Source organism: Protopterus annectens, chromosome 6.part0 (assembly GCF_019279795.1).
Source record: "Protopterus annectens isolate FY-2018-M chromosome 6.part0, PAN1.0, whole genome shotgun sequence".
Lineage (NCBI taxonomy): Eukaryota > Metazoa > Chordata > Ceratodontiformes > Protopteridae > Protopterus > Protopterus annectens.
In genome coordinates, this window is record NC_056737.1 from 1853558898 (window position 1) to 1853578650 (window position 19753).

At 41.8% G+C, this 19753-nt stretch overlaps 1 protein-coding gene across 4 annotated transcripts in view; it reads right to left on the reverse strand.

Moving 5' to 3' along the window:
• The window catches only part of NABP1 (nucleic acid binding protein 1), a 61770-nt gene that overhangs the window by 24230 nt on the left and 17787 nt on the right, over window positions 1-19753 (reverse strand). For all 4 annotated transcript variants that reach the window (XM_044075206.1, XM_044075205.1, XM_044075207.1 and 1 more), the window contains exon 4: window positions 14559-14643. In XM_044075206.1, coding sequence (XP_043931141.1) covers window positions 14559-14643 — 85 coding nt within the window. The remainder of the gene's footprint in view (window positions 1-14558; window positions 14644-19753) is intronic.

Consider the following 19753-nt stretch of genomic DNA (forward strand, 5'->3'; position numbering starts at 1 on the left):
CCAAACAGAATGCACTACTCAAGCCCCAACACCCTCGCCCAACGGTTCCTAGAATTTATAAACTCAAATGCTATGGAACAACTGGTCACCACTCCCACAAGAGGGGAAAACGTATTGGACCTGATCATCATCAACATGGGGACTATGTTCCATACCAGAGGTATACCCCTCATTGGTAAGATCTGACCATAAATTAATGTCACTGGACATCCATATCCCGTCCCCACCCCCAGCCAAGAAAACTACGGTGAAGAACTTCTCAAAAGCAAACTTCACACTTCTCAAAACCAAGGTGGAATCCTTCAAAGCCCCCGGGGCCAGTGGAAAATAAGGCCCAAACCGCAGAATCCTTTACAAACGCTTTCTATGGACACCTACAGGAATGCATGGACCGTGCAATCCCAAATAAAACCAAGACTCATTCCTCCAAAGGCAGGAGACCTGTCTGGTGGATCCCAGCCATAAATAAGCTATACAACAGAAGGAGGAAGCTACTACATGAGAGAGCAAAATCCCCAAAAGGGAAGGCATCTTTGATCAGTACTAGCAAGAAACTACGATCCCTCATAAAATCATCTAAGGCCAGCTTCGAAAGAAAAATTGCACAAGATGCTAAAGATAATCACAAGGCCTTCTTTAGTTCTGTCAGGAACCTGTGGCAACTCCCAGATATGCTCAGAGTTAGTTCAAAATGACAAAAAATACACAACCCACAGACATTGCCAACATCCTGGCAGACAGGTTCAGTGCAAACGTCTCCCCCCCCCCCCCACAAAAGAGCAAATGTCTATCCCAAGAGTGTAGCCTCCCTGACATCACAGATGCACAGGTGAGAGCTGCCCTCTCCCAAGCAAAGAACACAGCATCAATGGGACCGGATGGTGTCCCGGGCTGCGTCCTGCATGAAATCCAAGAAGAACTGAACCCTCACAAAGTCACTGTTAATCTCAGCCTTACTACAGGATATGTACCCAAGGAATGGCGTACAGCAACAGTGGTCCCACTTCACAAAGGTGGTGCCACAACGGACCCCGGAAACTATCGCCCTATAAGCCTGGCTAGCCTGGTCAGCAAAGCTATACAGCGTATCATGATGAACATTGGGAACCTCCAAACACTGGATCCTACCCAATTCGGCTTTGTTAAGGGCAGATCTTGCCTCTTGAACCTGGTCGACTTCTTTGAAACAGTCACCAAGGCCAATGAAGGGAAGGTAGTCCACACAGCCTACCTGGACCTCACAAAAGCCTTCGACAATACCCCACTCTGGCATCATAAAAGCTCACCAGCTTAAATATCAACCCCTGTGTCACAAGATGGGTTGCAAACTGGCTCAGGGATAGAACCCACATGGTCAGAATTGCAGGTGCCATGTCAGACTCTAAACCAGTTACAAGTGGTGTCCCACAAGGCTCAGTCCTGGGACCTCTCTTGTTTGGTATATATTTCTCTGAGGTACGGGCTAACATGGGAGGACTATGGCTGACCAAGTTCGCAGATGACTGCAAACTGGATGCCATAATAGACTCGCCGACTGACACAAGCATCCTCCAAAAGGGTCTCACAGACGGATAACTGGTGCCAGAGCCATTGCCTAAAGCTAAATGCCAAAAAGTGCATAGTCATCCCCTTTGGGAAAAACAAAGTGCCCACAGATTACCACACAGGTGGTAATCCATTATGTACGGAAGTAATTAGGGATTTGGGGACCCAAGTAGATAGCAATCGCTCCTTTGACAATCACGTTGCCAAAGTGGTTAGAAAGACCTTCTATATAGCCCACCTTATCATGAAAGGGTTCACATCTAGATCAAGAGAGGTCATTGTGCCCCTCTACTCATCAGGCCCATAATTGAATACAATGCCCCATTTGGGATGTACCTTACCCGACACCTGCAGCAACTGGAAAGACCCCAAAAGTACCTCACACCAAGAGGATCAAGGGACTCTTTAACAGATGCCCTATGCAGTTAAGCTACAGAAACTCCAGCTCTACTCAGTTGCTTACTGCCTACTCAGAGGCGATCTGTGCCTGACTTATAAAGCCATGTCCAACCCAGAATTAATGGACATGCTCCACCTCAGGAAATCCAAATCCCTTAGAGCTACACGCTCCAGGGACTTAAACCTCAGCACAGAATTAAATAGGACATGCTGGAGGGACAGATTTATATCCCAGACGCTCCCCTCACTCTGGAACAAAATCCCAATCCATGTTAGGCAGAGTCCCTCAATGACCCTCTTCAAGAGGAATCTTGACGAGTGGATGGGAGATTGTAGGTTTACCCCTGGGATCTCGTGTCCCTACTAGACAGAGGCACAGTAAACTAACCTTAAAAGGGCTATCGTCTGTGACCTACTATACAGAGGCACAGTCAACTAATCTAAAAAGGGTGGCGAAAGCCACACACACTCTAGCTAGGCTTATAAATGCCCTAGGGCAGATAGCCTATTATACAATTCTTCCTCTAAAACGTGCACGCGGATTGGCCAGCCCAACCAGCGTGCCCGTTGTAAATCCCTCAATATACTAACGGAAAAAGGTCCGGTCGCCCGGACTTTTTCCGTTAGTATAAAACACTGTCTCGCTATGTTAAGAGTTTAACATAGCGACACAGGTTTAAAAAAAGCAACGCAGATCTCCGTTGCTTTTTTTTTAAAGCTGTCTCGCTATGTTAAACTCCTTAACTTTTGTGCACTTTGTGAATAAAGCTGTGTTTTACCAACTTGGAGATTGACCATCATTTTCTGTTTGGAAGCAATATTGTCGTTTTACTTGACTGTGCCTATGATGACTACGATTTCCCTTCAGGAGTGGTTTTGAAGACGTTAAGAAGGACTTACTTCTCTTCTGTCTTGAGCTGTGAGGAGACGCTGAGTTTTGTTTAAACAGTGTTTATTAGGTGTAGCCACCAGCGACAGCATCATATGGTAATTGAACTCCTTTAACATAGCGACACAGTGTGTAAAAAGCAAGGAGATCTTGCGATCTCCGTTGCTTTTTTTTTTTAAACCTGTCTCGCTATATTAAATGGGTTTAACATAGCGAGACAGCTTTAAAATAAGTAACAGAGATCTCCGTTGCTTATTTTAAAGCTGTCTCGCTATGTTAAACCCATTTAACATAGCAAAACAGTAAAAAGCAACGGAGATCTTGCGTTCTCCATTGCTTTTGCCCACAGCTCTGATGTACTGCGTAGGCATGCGCAGTACATCAGAACTGCCGCGGAATACCAGACAGCTGCGGAAGGGCAGCAAAGAGGCGTTATACAATGCCATTATTTAAGAAAAGTAATTATTTCTTTTCTTAAATAATGTCATTGTATAATAGCAATAACCCACTTCTGGGTGTGGGTAATGCGGGATTTAACCACGGTTGTCTTTGTTTGGTCCTGAGGGCGAAACCACGCCAACCGTGGTTAAATCCCGCATTACCCACACCCAGGTGTGGGTTATTGCTATAGTATCAACTTATGAACCTATGGAGAAGTAGGGTCAGACTTTGGAATATCTCAACTCTCTGACCTCTTCTCTGACCTCTGATGCTTGTTTCAATGTCTCCGACATTATATCCTCTTTCTTTCAATTCATTACTGACAGTCTGCTGACTAAAGGGAGGGTGCATACTATCTTTGGCCAAAAGATGGTTGACAACACTCCTTTCTATGTAATTTAATAATACAGCCATCTTTTTTCTTTTGGACAGTCACATCTAAGAAATTGTTCTTCACTAGTACCTTTCCACAAAAAAGATAACAAATCTACACAGATGTATCTTATCTGAAAAGGGACCATGTAATACATACTTGAGTCTCCCATATGGCCATTACAGCACTGGCGTAGCTATTGGCATATGACATCCCCATAGCTATGCCATTGCACTGCCAGTAAAAGTCTTCCCCAAATAAAAAAAAATTGTTCTCCAGAACAAATAGAAGACATTTGTTCCTTAATATATGGTTCAGCTTGAAACATCTCTAAAAAGCTCAGACACACTCAATCCCTACGTCATTAGGTATCACTGTGAAAAGGGGCACATCTAGTGTCACCAAATCAATCTCCTTCATTAGCACAAAGTCTCTTGTATATGCATATAAATCATTCAAAAAATGCAGTATCTTTGAGAATATGGTCAACGCTATCATGGGCCTGAAAAAAGTATACTGATGTTGGTTCAGTGCTCTAATTCCTATCAGAGACTAATCGGCCGCATAGGGGGATTGAGGTTTTTGTGGATTTTTGGTAGCCCCTGAATAACGGTAGGATGTGTGACTAAAAAATACTCAACTCCTTACTAATGTGCCCATTCGTGTATAGCTTTTTCAATTTGTTGGCTACCTTAATAGTTTTCTGCTTAACCTGATGGCCATTAATTTTTACATAAAAATAACCATCATTAAGTATATGATACATAGCTCCGTTGTATGTGTCTAAAACAATCAGCCGGTCTTAATTTCCTGATTGTTCCGCAGGCTTTTAAAGGCAGAATACTCATTCTTGGATAAATTAAAATTCCCTTTGCTTTTCTTTCCATTATTAGCAGCTACTTTTTGTCTTCAATGCACAACTGTTCAAAAGCAGTCAAAGGAGTCAGAGGAGGTGAATACAAACTAGGTGTTTTAAATACATTGCTATTATTGTTAAAAACATTCAGTATCATTATATATCAGTTTAAGCATCAAATTACGAGTAAATAATTTGATATCAAAAACAGCATCTGTTCAATCTGTGTACATGGTAGGAATGTATGCAAGTCCTTTTTGCAGTACACATCTCATCTTCAGTTAGCTCATACCCCAAGTTCCAAACTAGCCTTCTTTGAAAAATGCTGTCTTGATGTTGCCCTGGTTCATAATTAATTAGTCCTGTTTTCCGTTTCTGCCTGCTCAGGTTTCTCCCTTGACCACTGATCTTTCACAATGTTGAACTCTCTCACTGGTAATGGCAACTTCCTTTGCTCAAGGTACCCTGGACGTCTGGCTCATTGTCGAAGAAAAAGAAACATTCTCGGCTGATTAATGAACAAGAGCTTGTACTTGGAATGTCTTTTTCCTAGCTCTGATTCACTTAACACAGCTCGTTGCAGTTTATTTTGTAAAAATGTTTCATTTGCTGTGCATTCAATGCTGTTGGAAATCATCTCACCGGAAGTAGTTGTAGGCGGTTCAGAGTTGTCCATCACAGCTGTATTTGCCCTATCATTGGTTGGATCACTCTGGGAAGCTGTTCTTAGATTGGTAGATGTTGTTCCATCAGAGAACCTGGGCCAAGCAAAGATCTGCCCCAGCTCAAAGTCTTGTCGACCACAATTTATTTTTCAAGTTTTTGTCTAATCGGCTTGCGTTCAAAAACTGACAAAAGCTGACAACGTATCTAAAACTTCCATCAAGTAATTATCAACCAATTGAGCTTCATATAAGGAGAGCAACTCTGCATAGTTTCCACAGACAATGTTAGAGCTTGAATTTAGCTGCTGCAATCGGTAGTTTGATATACGAGGTGCTAGTCGCCAAATTCACACTAGATGTAGTGTCCCTTTTCACAGTGATACCCAATGATGTAGGGATAGACAGTGTGAGCTTTTTAGAGATGAGTTTCAAGCTGAACCATACATTAAGGAACGAATATGCCAACTGTTAAAGACCGTTCTGGAGAACAATGTTTTTTTTTTTTTTGGGGAAGACTTACTGGCAGTCCAATGGCATAGCTATGGGCACGTCATGTACCAATAGCTTTGCCAATGCTGTAATAGCCGTATGGGAGACCAAGTATATATTACATGGCCCTTTTCAGGTAAGATGCATCTACTGAGGTGGTTTGTAGATGACCTCTATTTTATGGAAAAGTACTAGTGAAGAACTGTTGAAGTTTGTGCAGTGTATTAATCACAGTACCACTGAGTTTTACATACTCATTCCACCGAGACAGTCAATTTCTTAGATCTGACTGTCGAAAAGAAAGAAGATGGCTCTATTACTAAATTACATAGAAAGGAGCGTTATGTCAACCATCTTTTGGCCAAAGACGGTATGCACCCTCCCTTTATTTTTAAAAATGCAGTACATAATCAGATTGAATGTAGTTGGAGGACTTAGTCAGCAGACTCAGAAAGCCAGTAACGAATTGAAAACAAGGATATAATGTCAGAGACATTGAAACAAAGAGGTCAGAGAGTTGAGAGACTCCAAAGCCAGATCCTACTTCTCCAAGAAGAGAGACCCAGGAGAAGGGGGTAAAAAGAGAGGTAGACAGAATAGAATGATGCACAGGATTATATGGATGTGATAAGGAAGCACTGGGATATTTTGAAAGTAGATAAAAATATTAGATTAATAGATTATAAACCATGATTTTTTCAGGGAAAAACTGAAGTCCTTGAAAAGGCAGTTATGCCACCCTAGGCATAACAAGGGAACACTACACCCGATGGGGAGATAGGCACCAGGAAGTGTGGTAGATGTTCATACTGTAAAGTATATAGACAACAGTTCCAAGTTTGAACATCCAGATCAGCACAAGACCTATGAGTTTAGTACATCAGCTACTTGTGACATTGAACATATTGTTTATCTGGCCCAGTGTGTGAAGTGTTGTAAGTTTTATGCAGGGAAGACAGACAAGTCTTTAAAAGAAAGGGTACGTGAACATATATATGCTATTAATAAGAGTCGTATTAATGTCTTGGCTAAACATGTTAGTAATACAGTTGACACACATACCTAAGCTTTTGGTTATTAGGAGAACTTATGGAAACATCAGAGGGGTGATCTAAGGAATACAACTGAAGATTTAGAAGCCAAGTGGATAGTGAGATTAAGGGCAGACAAGGGCCATGGATTGAATGAGTATGTCCCATTGAGTATGTCCCATTATGGCCAAAATTTAAGTCTAGACTCCCTAGATAAATTTACATAGGAAAGTTTCAATTTTATGTTGAAAATTGATACACATTTTCTAATAGTACTTTTATTTATATGTATTTTATATTTGTAAGCTAAGAGTGCATTTTTAAATGTGTTGTAAAACAAAGTCCATCTATACTGCACATCTTATAAACAAACTGTCTAGACATAGGGATGTCATTGACCTTTATTCAGGCCTCATTAGGCCAACTACTTAATGACTCATTTGGCATGAATCTGTCCAGGAATGTAAATAAATCCAATGTAAAGCAATCGGACACTGCTGAAGTAAAAGTACAAAATCCTTTATTCGTTAGCGCTTTCGGGATAAACCCTTCCTCAGACAAGGTACAGAAAAATAAAACTCACATTTAAAAAACTAACAACCAATCATTTGCTTAAAAAAACCCGCCTTTTTTCTAAAGTGGGTTTTATTGGTAATACATCATTGAGTCCAGGTTCTCTGTGTGCCATTAGATTAACTATCCATTTGGATTCTGCTAGAGCTATCTGAATGTGCATTTATTAACACTGAGACATCATTTAGGCACCCTAACACGCAGAAAATATTCCATTTTCAAGGTAGAGCAACATGCAGGACGCAGAATTTGGTCTATTTGGCAGAATGCGTCTGCTGTCCATCATTTTATGTTGGAATGACCAGTAACATGTTTAAAGTAAGAATTTTGCAGCATTTGGGTAATATTAGGAATAAAGACCTAAGCAATGCATTGTATAGACACATTAGTTTAAACCCCACACACACTTTTACATTTAGATGCATTGTTAATATAAAATATAACACCAGGGGGGGTGATATCAGACATCAGATAGCTCTAGCAGAATCCAAATGGATAGTTAATCTAATGGCACACAGAGAACCTGGACTCAATGATGTATTACCAATAAAACCCACTTTAGAAAAAAGGCGGGTTTTTTTAAGCAAATGATTGGTTGTTAGTTTTTTAAATGTGAGTTTTATTTTTCTGTACCTTGTCTGAGGAAGGGTTTATCCCGAAAGCGCTAACGAATAAAAGATTTTGTACTTTTACTTCAGCAGTGTCAGATTGCTTTACTTTGGATTTGTTTTTTATTTGAGCACATTTGGACTTTGGCATAGCTTACTTTTTGTTTTTGGCAGGAATGTAAATTAAATAGTAAGGTTTCTCTGTGGGCATTCTAAAAGGATACAAGGCTTAAACATGTCCTACATGGACATGCTCAAAGCCCTGTCACCATACTCTACACATGACCAGTGTCTCATCATACAAGGCATCCTTAGAACCACTGCACATCAGCAAGTAAAATGGCATCCGAAATACTCTGTGCAATATCACAGTTTTGAGGGACAGGTACACATCTTACTGCTGTGGAACAAACTCCCTTAGCCACATAAAACAAAGTTCATCCCTGCCCATATTCAAGCATAACTTAGATATGTGAAGAGAAACCATTAACCCAAGGACTGCCCCCTGAACTACAAACAGATGTAGCTCCTAAATGTATTATCCTCATGCATGGGTCCTTGCAAATTATCTGTGGTATGATCCCAGTTATTGTGAACAGGGCTAATATACAATTACCGAACACGGGATGGGTGAGGCCAAGCTATAACCAAATGGGATAGGTTATTTCTAGGGGAAACTGGCTAGGCTTAAAATGTCCCACAAGGGCAGCTAGCCTAGTACTTACCTATGAACTTATGCAAGAAAAAGTGTAAGAAAATGTAAAGCTAGTAACTATATTCTGTAGAACACAGCAATTATAAATAGGAAGTGAAAAACACACACAGAACCTGTGACTAAGCTCCGACTATTCCTAGATCAGTAAGCTACAGTTTTAACAACTGTAATTGAGCAGGTAAACAAGCTGGTTAGTATGCAAATGTAAACTTCAGTTCAACTTCATAAAATTCCCTACCTTATTAACAAGGCAAACTGGGACGTCTCCAGCATGGAAACTGGGATGATGGCAGTTAGCCTTGGTCAGTAGTTGAGGCTGTAATATTGTGGAAAAGGTTATCTGTATGACAAAGACCAAATGTACTCAAAGGTTGGAGTTACTGTCAACAAGTACTGGATGGTACTGAAGCCCACAGTGCTGACAGTAATGTCTAGGGAGCTACTACAAAGACTACTTGAAGTGTTCAGTGCAAGGCCCAATTTTTGGGTGTGGATGCTACAGCCTCATACCAAGGGCAACAGTGCATTACTGACTGTATGCACTTGCGGCCAAGCTGCATTTAATTTTTTTTTTTTTTTTTTTTTTTTTTAATTACTATTATACCTTAATCTTTTTAGTAACAGTGGGAGACTAGTACACACCCATGGTGAGCATTACATTTATAATGTACTGCGGGCAGTGTAGCAGATAGTGTGGACTAAGCTTCCCTCACTCCTCTCACTGTAGGTGCCCACCAGCAGGTTCTAAAGTCTTCTTGGAAACAGAGCTGGTTCCTATTAAGGTATGTCGATCAAGGTAGTGGGCTGATCCAAAGAAGGCCCATTTCAACCACAATCCTGGAGTTACAGCACCAGCACAAGTAGTAAAATGCACAGAATCAGTTTAATACAATGCAGTACTACACTGTTAATAGCAGAGTTGCAAACACAAGCAATTTGTTAAACATATGCGCATGCAGATTTATGCCAATATGTGAGGTTAAATTTATTTGAGAAAGTGATGTGGGGAGAATGACCATATTAGAAAGAGGACAGTGTAGGAAAGGGAAGTGTTAATATTGCTCATGAGGTTCATAAAGTTTACAGTGTACAGGAAGCACAGACTGGAGTGGGAAAAGTTATAGCTATTGAACTTATGCAACAGGAAGAGAGTTAAAGCATTTGCATGAAGCTCTTTTTTGAAAGTAGAAAAGTAAATTTACAAAACCAGGGAAAGTCCGACTTGGTGTTAGTTCTGCAGCCAAGTCCCACAAGCTTGGGTGCAAGTATAGAAGAGGCATGTTCAGAGGATGCAAGGTCTAAGTTCTGTTTAAAATATGGGCATTACTGGATTAAAAGCGCAGCAGATACACTGATGAAAAATTTAAGTGGGGTGATTGACTGCAGTGATTTCTGTATTAAGCTCACACACTAAAGGTCAGCCCATTCCTTAATAGGGAGACAGCTGAAGGTGGACTGTCCTGAGCAGCCCCTTCATATTCACAACTAGCAAAACCACAAACTTCCTAATGTTTTAACTTTCACTATAAACAAACCAACCTTGCTGGCATGATACCTCAAAGAATTTGTCTCCTCTGCAACAGATTCCACCTTCGTAATAAAACAAAGCAGTTCACTCACCATCAAACACAGCCAGGATGAATGGATGGGGTAAGTGTATATACATCACAACCACACCCCACAAATGCTTAATGGAAAGGGGTAGCAAGCAGTACAACTAATGTCATGGCAAGAGATCTACCTAATCAACTGCTTAATAATCCATAAGACTATAAATCCTTTCAGCAGAGCGGATGTAATTCAGTAAACGGATTTTCATTTTAAACATCCCAGCCTACATGGGGCATGAGAAAACAATTACAATGCAGTTTCACTGGACTTCAGGGATCCTGCTTAGTAAGTGGTACAAGTGTACCACCCTGTTCTCTGGTCATCAACATCCAATGGCTACATCTGCATTTATCTTTTCAGCTTTTCCCGGTTACGGGCCGCCACAGAGGAACAACTGCCTGCAGAATGATTGGCAGTGGAGTTTTACAGTGCTGAGTTGCCAGTCCAGCACCTAACCCTACATAGAAGGCACAGACATGCACACAATTACACCTAGAACCAGTTTAGTGTGCCCAATCTACCTACTCGTCTTTGGGATGTGGGAGGAAACCGGAGCACCCGAAGGAAATCCACGCAACCACAGGGATGACATTTAGACTCTGCACAGAAAACGTCTCCGGCAAGAATCAAACCAGACCCACCTCTTGCTGTGAGGCAACACTAACTGCTGCACCACCCTGGCTACATCTGCATTTATACCAATATGAAAAGTAGATCCTTCTTGAGTGAGACATTACTTATAGCTGCTTCATGAAAGGAAATTAAATCAAAGCACAACTGTAACCACCCAGAGTAACAGTGAATACCATGACTAACATCTTAGTCATGACAGTAGCTAGCATTCCATTAGTGGCTAAACACACTTAGATACTTCCAATTAAACACTAAAGCAGTCTGCTTGATGCGCTAGAGTTTAAAGTGAACCACAGACCAACTGACTGTAGCACAAAAATCTTGGTGAGAAGATAGACTACCCTGGAAGACTAGCCCTTATTTTAAGGTCAGGGGATTTACAACAGAGCAACAAGAAAAGCAAAATTGTGAAAAATACTGGCTGAGATCCTTAATACTCTTAGGCTAAGCAGTAGAATTCTTTCATCCAAAGCTGTTAACAGGTGGTATAAGTTTTAGAGAGAAGAACCCTTATGAGTGCAAGAATCATATGACCCAGACAGATGGAAGCAAATACTTCCAAACATTTACCTTAGATGAAGCCAGAATTAGTCAACTGCTGTCTTTATAAGATTTTTGTAAAGAGAAGTAAACATCTTTCTCTAATCCATTTCAGTCACAGCACAAGCAACAAGGACACAGATTTCAATGTACATAAGGGGCAGTAAGCAAATTTTTGAAAAGTGGGAAGAAAATAGTACCCACAAAAAATGAATAAGCAAACTAAGACAGAGACCAGAAATCAGAAAAGAATCTCGTCAACTAAACAGAGTTGTGCCATCTTACCTCACTAGATATCAAGAGGAGCAGTATGACTGGATAAACCCAATCAGCATTTGGCAAAGTTTTCCCAGAAACTTAACTCATCTGACAGATTTATGCCCATAATGCACAAAGTTACATTCCATGTAGACTACATTAGTTCACTCAACCACACTTTCCAGTGTGTCCATCTGCTAGCAAAAACTCCATCAAAACTAGTGTATACTAGTTTTGCGCTTGCCAGATATGTAATAGAATCCAACAATCAAGGCTGGTTGTGGTTGGCTACCAACCTACACAGGGGTGGAACAAACAAGATCCCCAATACATCGTGGCTACTAATGACCTGACAAGATGAAATGCTATGTATAAAAAAGGAGACAATCCTTACTTTCAGGAGTAGAGAACCCCCTTTACCTCTCACCACAAGAATTGGAAAAGGATCTATCCAGAAATGAATACCCATCCAGAAAAGGTAAAGTGGGCCCCCCTTCCCAACAGGGTGAGGGAGATCCAACTCCATCAGCCCAATGCACATACATCAGTCATTTCAACACTGTTAAAAGGCCAAGAGGCTAGACATGCAAGTCTATCAGATACAAAGTTCAAAGTCTGAACAGATGGGATGGGATGCACCAGCTAGGTTATCCAGAAAAAAAGTTAATCCAACCTTTCCTCAGGGACCAGAATCCTGAGAATGCAGCACAGGTATGCAGCCAGGTTTCCAAGAAGCCTCATATTTCACAAACAGCAGGCCATTGTATTAACACTACTCCAGACACATGAACCGTAACCACAAACTGAAATAGCCAAGGTTCCTCCATAGGTCAAGTAGATGGCTTAAGGGCAGCTTCTGGATCTTCCAAACAGGACACCAAAGAGTAAGTTTGTTGGCTACAAGAGAAATGGCACTGGCAAAGCACTAAATGGAAGCCAGCTGTGCCACAAAGGGGGATTTCTCCCTAGAGTAACTTCTGCCACTCCCCTCCAAAAAAGGGCAAGGACCCTGAAAACTCTTTTGGATGAAGAATCATGTACAGCACTGGAACCTACAATACCCATGAACGTGAAGCAACTCCCCCTCCTCTTGCCCACTGCCTCAAGGAGGACAAGGATCCTAAGACTGACGAACCCTCCCCCAACCCAAGGGGAGGGGGTCAGAAGGTAATCACCCTGGCATAACCCCGAAACGCCAACCCTCCAAAGCAACAGTATCAACCACAAAATCCAGACAATAAGCAAAACAAACCAGAAGAGCCTAGTGGACAGCTTGTGGATCTACAGGATTCATGGGATGCTTAGTATCATCACACCCAGGTACCACATTCAAAGTGAAACCCACACTGGATTCAAGCTTATGCCTAACCAAGGCCTCAATCCCATACTTAAGGGCCTGAAAGATAAGCCCCCAAGGTCTCTGTTAACCTGCAGTACAAGACACCAATGAACCCTTAGGGGTGGAAGCAACCAAGTCAGTGATGGCAAACCTATGACATGCGTATCAAAGGTGACATGCCACGATGTTTTGAGTGACAAGCCAGTGATCAACACCTGAGTTACCAAAGACATCTTTTGCATTCATTGCTCATGTGACATGCAGTGAATTATTTTTTGCCAGGAGCTTTTGACATGCCAAACCCAAAAGGTTCACCATCACTGCAATAAGTCAAATAAACCTCCGACAATAACCCAAGCAACTATGGAACATAACAGGAAAAAGGATGAAAAGCAAACGAGAAGCAAAGACTACCCTGTCTAGAAAAATTTGGAAATGACCCCAAAGAGAACTTCCAAGGACATCACTTTATTGTATTATAATTATTAATGTATTACAATTAAAAGAAAACTGAATGGGAATCCAAAGCAAAACAGCCTGTTACAAAATTATGGTGCATGGAGAGGATTATTTTAGCATCTAGACTTCTTTTCAGTTTCACTGACTAAGTTGTAGTTCAGCAATACAAGCACTGAAAAACTAGTTTTTCCGGTAACTTGCCAGTTTTCTACACAGTTACCACCTCAGTTTACTTTAGGACTACAGAACAGACAAGAACTAGTGTGGGTTATCAAGACACCTTAAATTAGTTCACCAGAAAAATGGGACATCAGCCTCAGAGTGGAAATGTGACAATATTCCAAGACAATACCACCCTCCCACACAGTCCAACTACAAGATTTCGACTTGAAGATGCACAAGAGTTCCTTGTCCCTGTAATCAAAGAATACTGCCTCCAAATAGCCAGCATGCCCAGCATAAGAGAACTAAATTTCCATATCTGTAACTCTCCATTTATATGACGTTTCTGACCACAGAACAAGACCGGTCAAATTCTGGCAGGCCTATCTTATGCATCACATCTGCACGTATCGACTGTCTCAGTTGTCTTCATTGAGGTTATTGCCTTCTGTTCAGAGATGCATAGACGTCGATGCTTGTGTCCTTTCGGACCAAGACTGGCTTAATGGCCATAGTCCCACTTATAAAAACAACCTTCAAAAAGCACTGATTAAGCATACATTTAATTTTCTATTATACAAATCCTTTTACTGTACTGACAATGGCAGCATACTAGATTTCAATTTCATACTCAGCAAACCCATCACTGAGTCTGCACATGAGACCGACATCTGTGGTCATATTGCTTTAATTTCAAACTAGAAAAATCTGCAGATCATTACCTTCTAGAACAGTCAAGCCCAAGGCACAGTACAAACATTAAGCCACTTCTCATTTTGCTTAGTTGACAAAGTGAAGTTTCCAATAGATTTGACAAAAACACACTCAAATTAAAAGAATGCAGACAGGTTAGGCACGTACTCATTTTGTCTTGTTTCATGCAAAGTCAACCTATTGCTGTAGCCCCCACCACCACATCTTAAAAAAATATAACCTGTAGTCTAAATTACTGTTTTGTCTATTGTGACTTACAACTTTGTTTTGCTGGACACACTGGTTGATCAACTCGGGGTTGGGTTCACTAAAGTTTGGCACTTCAGAAAATACCATACAAAACCTAGAAGAGAAAGATTTAAATGTACAGATTAAAACACATAGCAGTAAATTACAATGCCACATGATGCACAATAGTCAGTTTTTTTTCTTAACCTTGAACACTCACTTGCATTACGTAGACTATAATATCAAGATGTGACATGGTCTAAGTAGACATTTCTGCAACACAATATGTAAAGCTTTAGACACATTTACCTTCGCTTACACAACCAACCCCAAAGATACAGTAAACACGCACTATTAAAGGCATGCAGGTGGGGAAGTTTACAGAAAAACTCTACTCAATAGTCACCAAAATAAAGTGCCATGTCAACAATTCTGTCATCTGCCCTCCTTAACTATCAACTTCCCTTCTGCATACTTTTCAACTGGCCAAAATTTCACAGCATCCAGATTTCTGCCTCAGTTTTGGTCTGTCCCTAAAAAAATGTGTTTTTCTGGCAAATCGAGAAGTGAAATGACTTGACAGGCATTTGAGCTTCAGGCTTCCTATCCTTCAGAAAATGCATGTTAATACAAAACTTGTGAGCTCCAAATCCAATACTGCAGTTACAGAACTGAACCCATTCTAAAGATAGCAAGGCAATGAATGTATGGCTTTTCTTACACACACAGCGTAGCTGTTAAAAAGTACAGTTTTGTACATACCATAAAAGTAGATGTTCGAGGATCCACATTGCTGCAGTCATAACCTGTGGGTAGTCCGCTGTCCTCGATCGGCCCGAATACCAAAGTGTTAGGCTGGCGTCGGTCATGGTCGCTCAGAGCTGACATCAGTACGCAGTAGTACTTAAGCGCATGACCGACGCCATATCTTCAGTCTTTCTTGCCCCAGATGTCAGAAGGCCTAAAAAGGAAAGGCCATAGCCAAAATAGAAAATACCCAACAACCAACATAGAGAAAATAATAATTATCCCAAAAGAAACACAGCAACCCCAAACTATAGAGGGGAAGGAGGGAGGGAAAATTGGACTGCAGCAATGTGGATCCTCGAACATCTACATTTATGGTAGGTACAAAACTGTACTATGTTCTTCGTCTCACATTGCTGCAGTCATAACCTGTGGGTAGAATCCCAAAGCAAAGGTAAAGGGAGGCTGGCAAACTAAAAAGCATTAGGAGCTGCTAACATGCCCTGTAAAACTGCAGTGGCAAACCCAGCCCTAGACTTGGAATAAAGAGGGAGATGGTAATGTTTAGTAAAAGTGTGCACTGAACTCCAAGTAGCTGCCTCCAAAATATCCTTAGTAGCTACCCCCCTTAAAAAGGCAGTAGATGTGGCAGTAGCCCTAGTGGAATGAGGTCTGATCCCAGCAGGAACATCCTTTCCATGATGAGAATAACAAAAGGCAATACAATGGCCAATCCACTTAGAAATAGTTTGCTTTGAAACAGCTTTCCCTTGTGAACCCAAAGCAAAAGAAATAAATAACTGCCGAGTCTGCCTGAACTCTTTAGTTCTGCTCAAATAATAGCGCAACTGCCTGTGAATATCCAAAGAATGCAAGACTTTTCCCCCTTTATTTTGGGGATCAGCATAAAAAGTAGGTAAATGAATAGACTGGTTTAAAGCCACATTAGAAATAACTTTAGGCATAAAAGTAGGGTTAGTACGCAAGGACACCCTATCCTTATGGAATATCAGGAAGGGTTCAACTGCCATGAGAGCCTGTAATTCAAATACCCTCCTAGCAGACGTAATGGCCAACAAAAAAGCAGTCTTCCAAGACAAAAACTTCAACTCAGACATAGCTGCAGGTTCAAAAGGAGGTAAAGTAAGCTTTTCCAACACAAAATTGAGATCCCAGGAAGGAGTAGGAGCTCTACGTGGGGGTCTTATGTTTCTTGCCCCTCTAAGAAATTGTTTAAACAAAGGGCGAGAAAATAAAGGAGGGTCACAATCATAGTGAGCAGAAATGGCTGCAGCATGAACTTTCACGGAGGAAAAAGACAAACCCTTGTCTAGTAATTCAGTAAGGTACTGTAGTGTAAAACTCAAATTAGGCACTGAGACATCAAAGCTCTTTGCTGTGCTCCAAAGAAACAATCTCCTCCATTTATCAGCATAAACTTTCCTAGTACTGGGCCATCTGGCCTCCAAAATGACATTCAAAACCTGTTGAGGAAGCTGAGACCCCCCCAGGGTCTAAAACAGAATACGCCAGGCTGTTAGATGCAGGGACTGTACCCTGACATTGAGAAAATGATTGCTTGACTGGGACAAGTGAGGAATCGGTGGCAAAGGCCAAGGAGGCTCCTGAACTAAACTCCTCAGCAGAGGATACCAGTGCTGGCGTGGCCAATCTGGTGCTATTAGAATCATGCAAGGCTTGTCCCGCCTGACTTTCAAGAGTACCTTGGGAAGGAGAGGCAGAGGAGGGAAAGCATAGACGTGAAGGTTGTACCAACTGAAAGATAGAGCATCCACTTTCCAAGCTTTTGGGTGAAACATCTTTGTGCAAAATTTTGGCAGTTGGAAATTTAGTGGAGAAGCGAACAGATCTATGTCTGGAGTTCCCCAAGCCACTGTCAACTGTTGGAATACGTGAGGATCCAATTTCCACTCGTGGGGATCCACAATTTGTCTGCTCAACACGTCTGCTAAGGAGTTCTGTGCTCCTGGCAGAAACCGTGCTTGAAGAGTGATGTGCAAACTCAGAGCAGTCTCCCACAATATCATAGCTTGTCTGCAAAGAGGGTAAGAATGGGTACCCCCCTGCTAGTTGATGTACCACATGACTGTTGTGTTGTCTGTTTGAATCAACACCTGTCCTGGTTGAAGTAGATCCTTGAAGGCCATCAGGGCAAATTGGACTGCTAACATCTCCTTCATGTTGATATGCAAATGCTGTAGTCTGGGAGGCCACGTGTCTTGAATCCATTTCCCATTGAAGTGTGCTCCCCAAGCCAGGTCTGAGGCATCCGTCGTTAAGATCTGACTCGCCTCTGGTCGGGTCACAGAGTCCCTTGTTTAGGTGACATTCCTGAGCCCACCACAAGAATTCCTTTTGGATGCAAGGTATTATCTGAATGACAGTGTCCAAATCGTGGCAGTGTTGAGTCCATACACTTTTGAGATACCATTGTAGCTTCCTCATATGCATTTTGGCATTGGGAAGTACCAAAATGCAAGATGCCATGAACCCCAAGGCTTGAAGGACTGTCCTTGCAGTCAGCCTGGACAGTACTGATAATTGCTGGAAGTATAGGTGAAGATTTCTTTGTTTGTCCGGGGTCAAAAAGGCCATCTGAGAGGCTGTATTCAGTCTCACACCCAGAAAGCACATGTCCTGAGAGGGTACTAGACTGGACTTTGTTTCGTTCACAGAATACCCTAGGCACCTTAAAACTGCCATTACATACTGTAGATGTTGAAGTAACTTGTCTTTGTCTTAAGCAAGAATCAGGCAATCATCCAGATAAGGATAAATTTGTATTCCCCTCAGTCTTAAGAAAGCTATTACAGGAGCCAGAACCTTTGTGAACACCCTGGGCGCAGTAGATAAGCCAAAGGACAATGCAGAGAACTGATGAGAAGTACCAGACCGAAAACGCAGGAATCTCCTGCAGCTGGGCCTGATAGGAATGTGAAGATAAGCCTCTTTGAGATCGAGTTACCATCCAGTGATCTTTGCCTAGCAGAGGCAGAAGTTGCTGTAATGTTAACATCTTGAACTTTGGAATGTCTAGGTATGTATTGAGAATGGACAAATCCAGAATTGGCCTCCAAGTGTTTCCTTTCTTTGGCACAAGGAATAGGCGAGAATAAAACCCTAGGCCTTCTTCTGACGGAGGTACCACCTGGATTGCCCCATCTGCAAAAGCAAAGAAATTTGTTTGTGAGCCTCCAGCCTTTGCTGAGGAGGTACATCTGGCATGCCTTTGAAAGGAGGAAAAGTGTGAAAATAAAACTTGTAGCCTTGATTTATTATGTCCAACACCCATTTGTCCTGGGTGACCAAATGCCAATTTTGTTTGAAAAGTGCCAACTTTCCTCCTAGAGGAGCTGCCAGACAGGAAAATCTGGCAGCTGGAGATACAGGTCATTGGGTCTGTTTACGAAAAGGCTGACCCCTGCCCTCACCAGAAGATTGTGCAGGAGAACTCCAAGTCCTAGGTCTGAAAGAACCCTGAGCGTGAGCCCTGCCCCTACCACGTCTAGACCTGCCCTTAGACTGAAAATCCGAAGAAGGGTAAGACCAACCTCTTGCAGGCCAATTCCTGCTAAACTTAGGGGGCTGCACTTGCAAAAATTCCTTAACCGTCTGCATAGACTTAGCTTGGTCTTCCATCTTTTTCAAAACTGACTCCACAGGAGAACCAAAAAGAACTTCAGATTGAAGAGGAGCATCCAAAATTCGAGCTTTAACATGCTCCGACAAATTTTGATCCTTAAGCCAGGCATCTCTACGAATAACTGAACCAGTAGCAGCCACCCTGGAAGAAGCCTGAAGAGCATCGAAGCCACACTGCAAGGAATGCTTACCAACTTGATCTGAAGCATGAACTAAGTCCTGCAATTCCTTACACTCTATACCCTCAGATAAAGCATCTACCTTAGATTTCAACTGACCTAACAGAAAGTTCTGATATTTCAGCATATGAAACTGGCAATTTAAAGCCCTCATAGCCAACGTGGAGGAGGTATACACTTTTTTACCCCACCTATCCAAAGCTCTAGAATCTTTATCCAGAGGAACTGGATTCTTGACTACAGAAGCCCCGACACCCTTAGGCCCTTGAATAATAGTTTCCGGGTCAGCTCTAGGACTCTTATACAAATATTTATGTGCCTCTGGAACTCTGTAATACCTGTCTGGCTTGACAGGGGCAGGGGGTAAAGAATCAGGATTAAGGGAAGCTTCAGAAAAAACATCCTGAACAACATCTAAAACAGGGGGAATAGCCAAAGGTCTATGTTGTGGCAAAAATTCCCTAAGCCTCTTACGAGAATCTGAAAAATCCTGACCTTCCCACTTGAAATGCTCCCTCATGGAGTGCAAGGTTTCAGAAAAGGAAAAATTCTCTGGAGGAGAAGCAGAAGGACAGGAATCCTCTGCATCCGAATCAGAATAGGGAGGAAAATCCTGGATATCCTCAGCTGAGGACT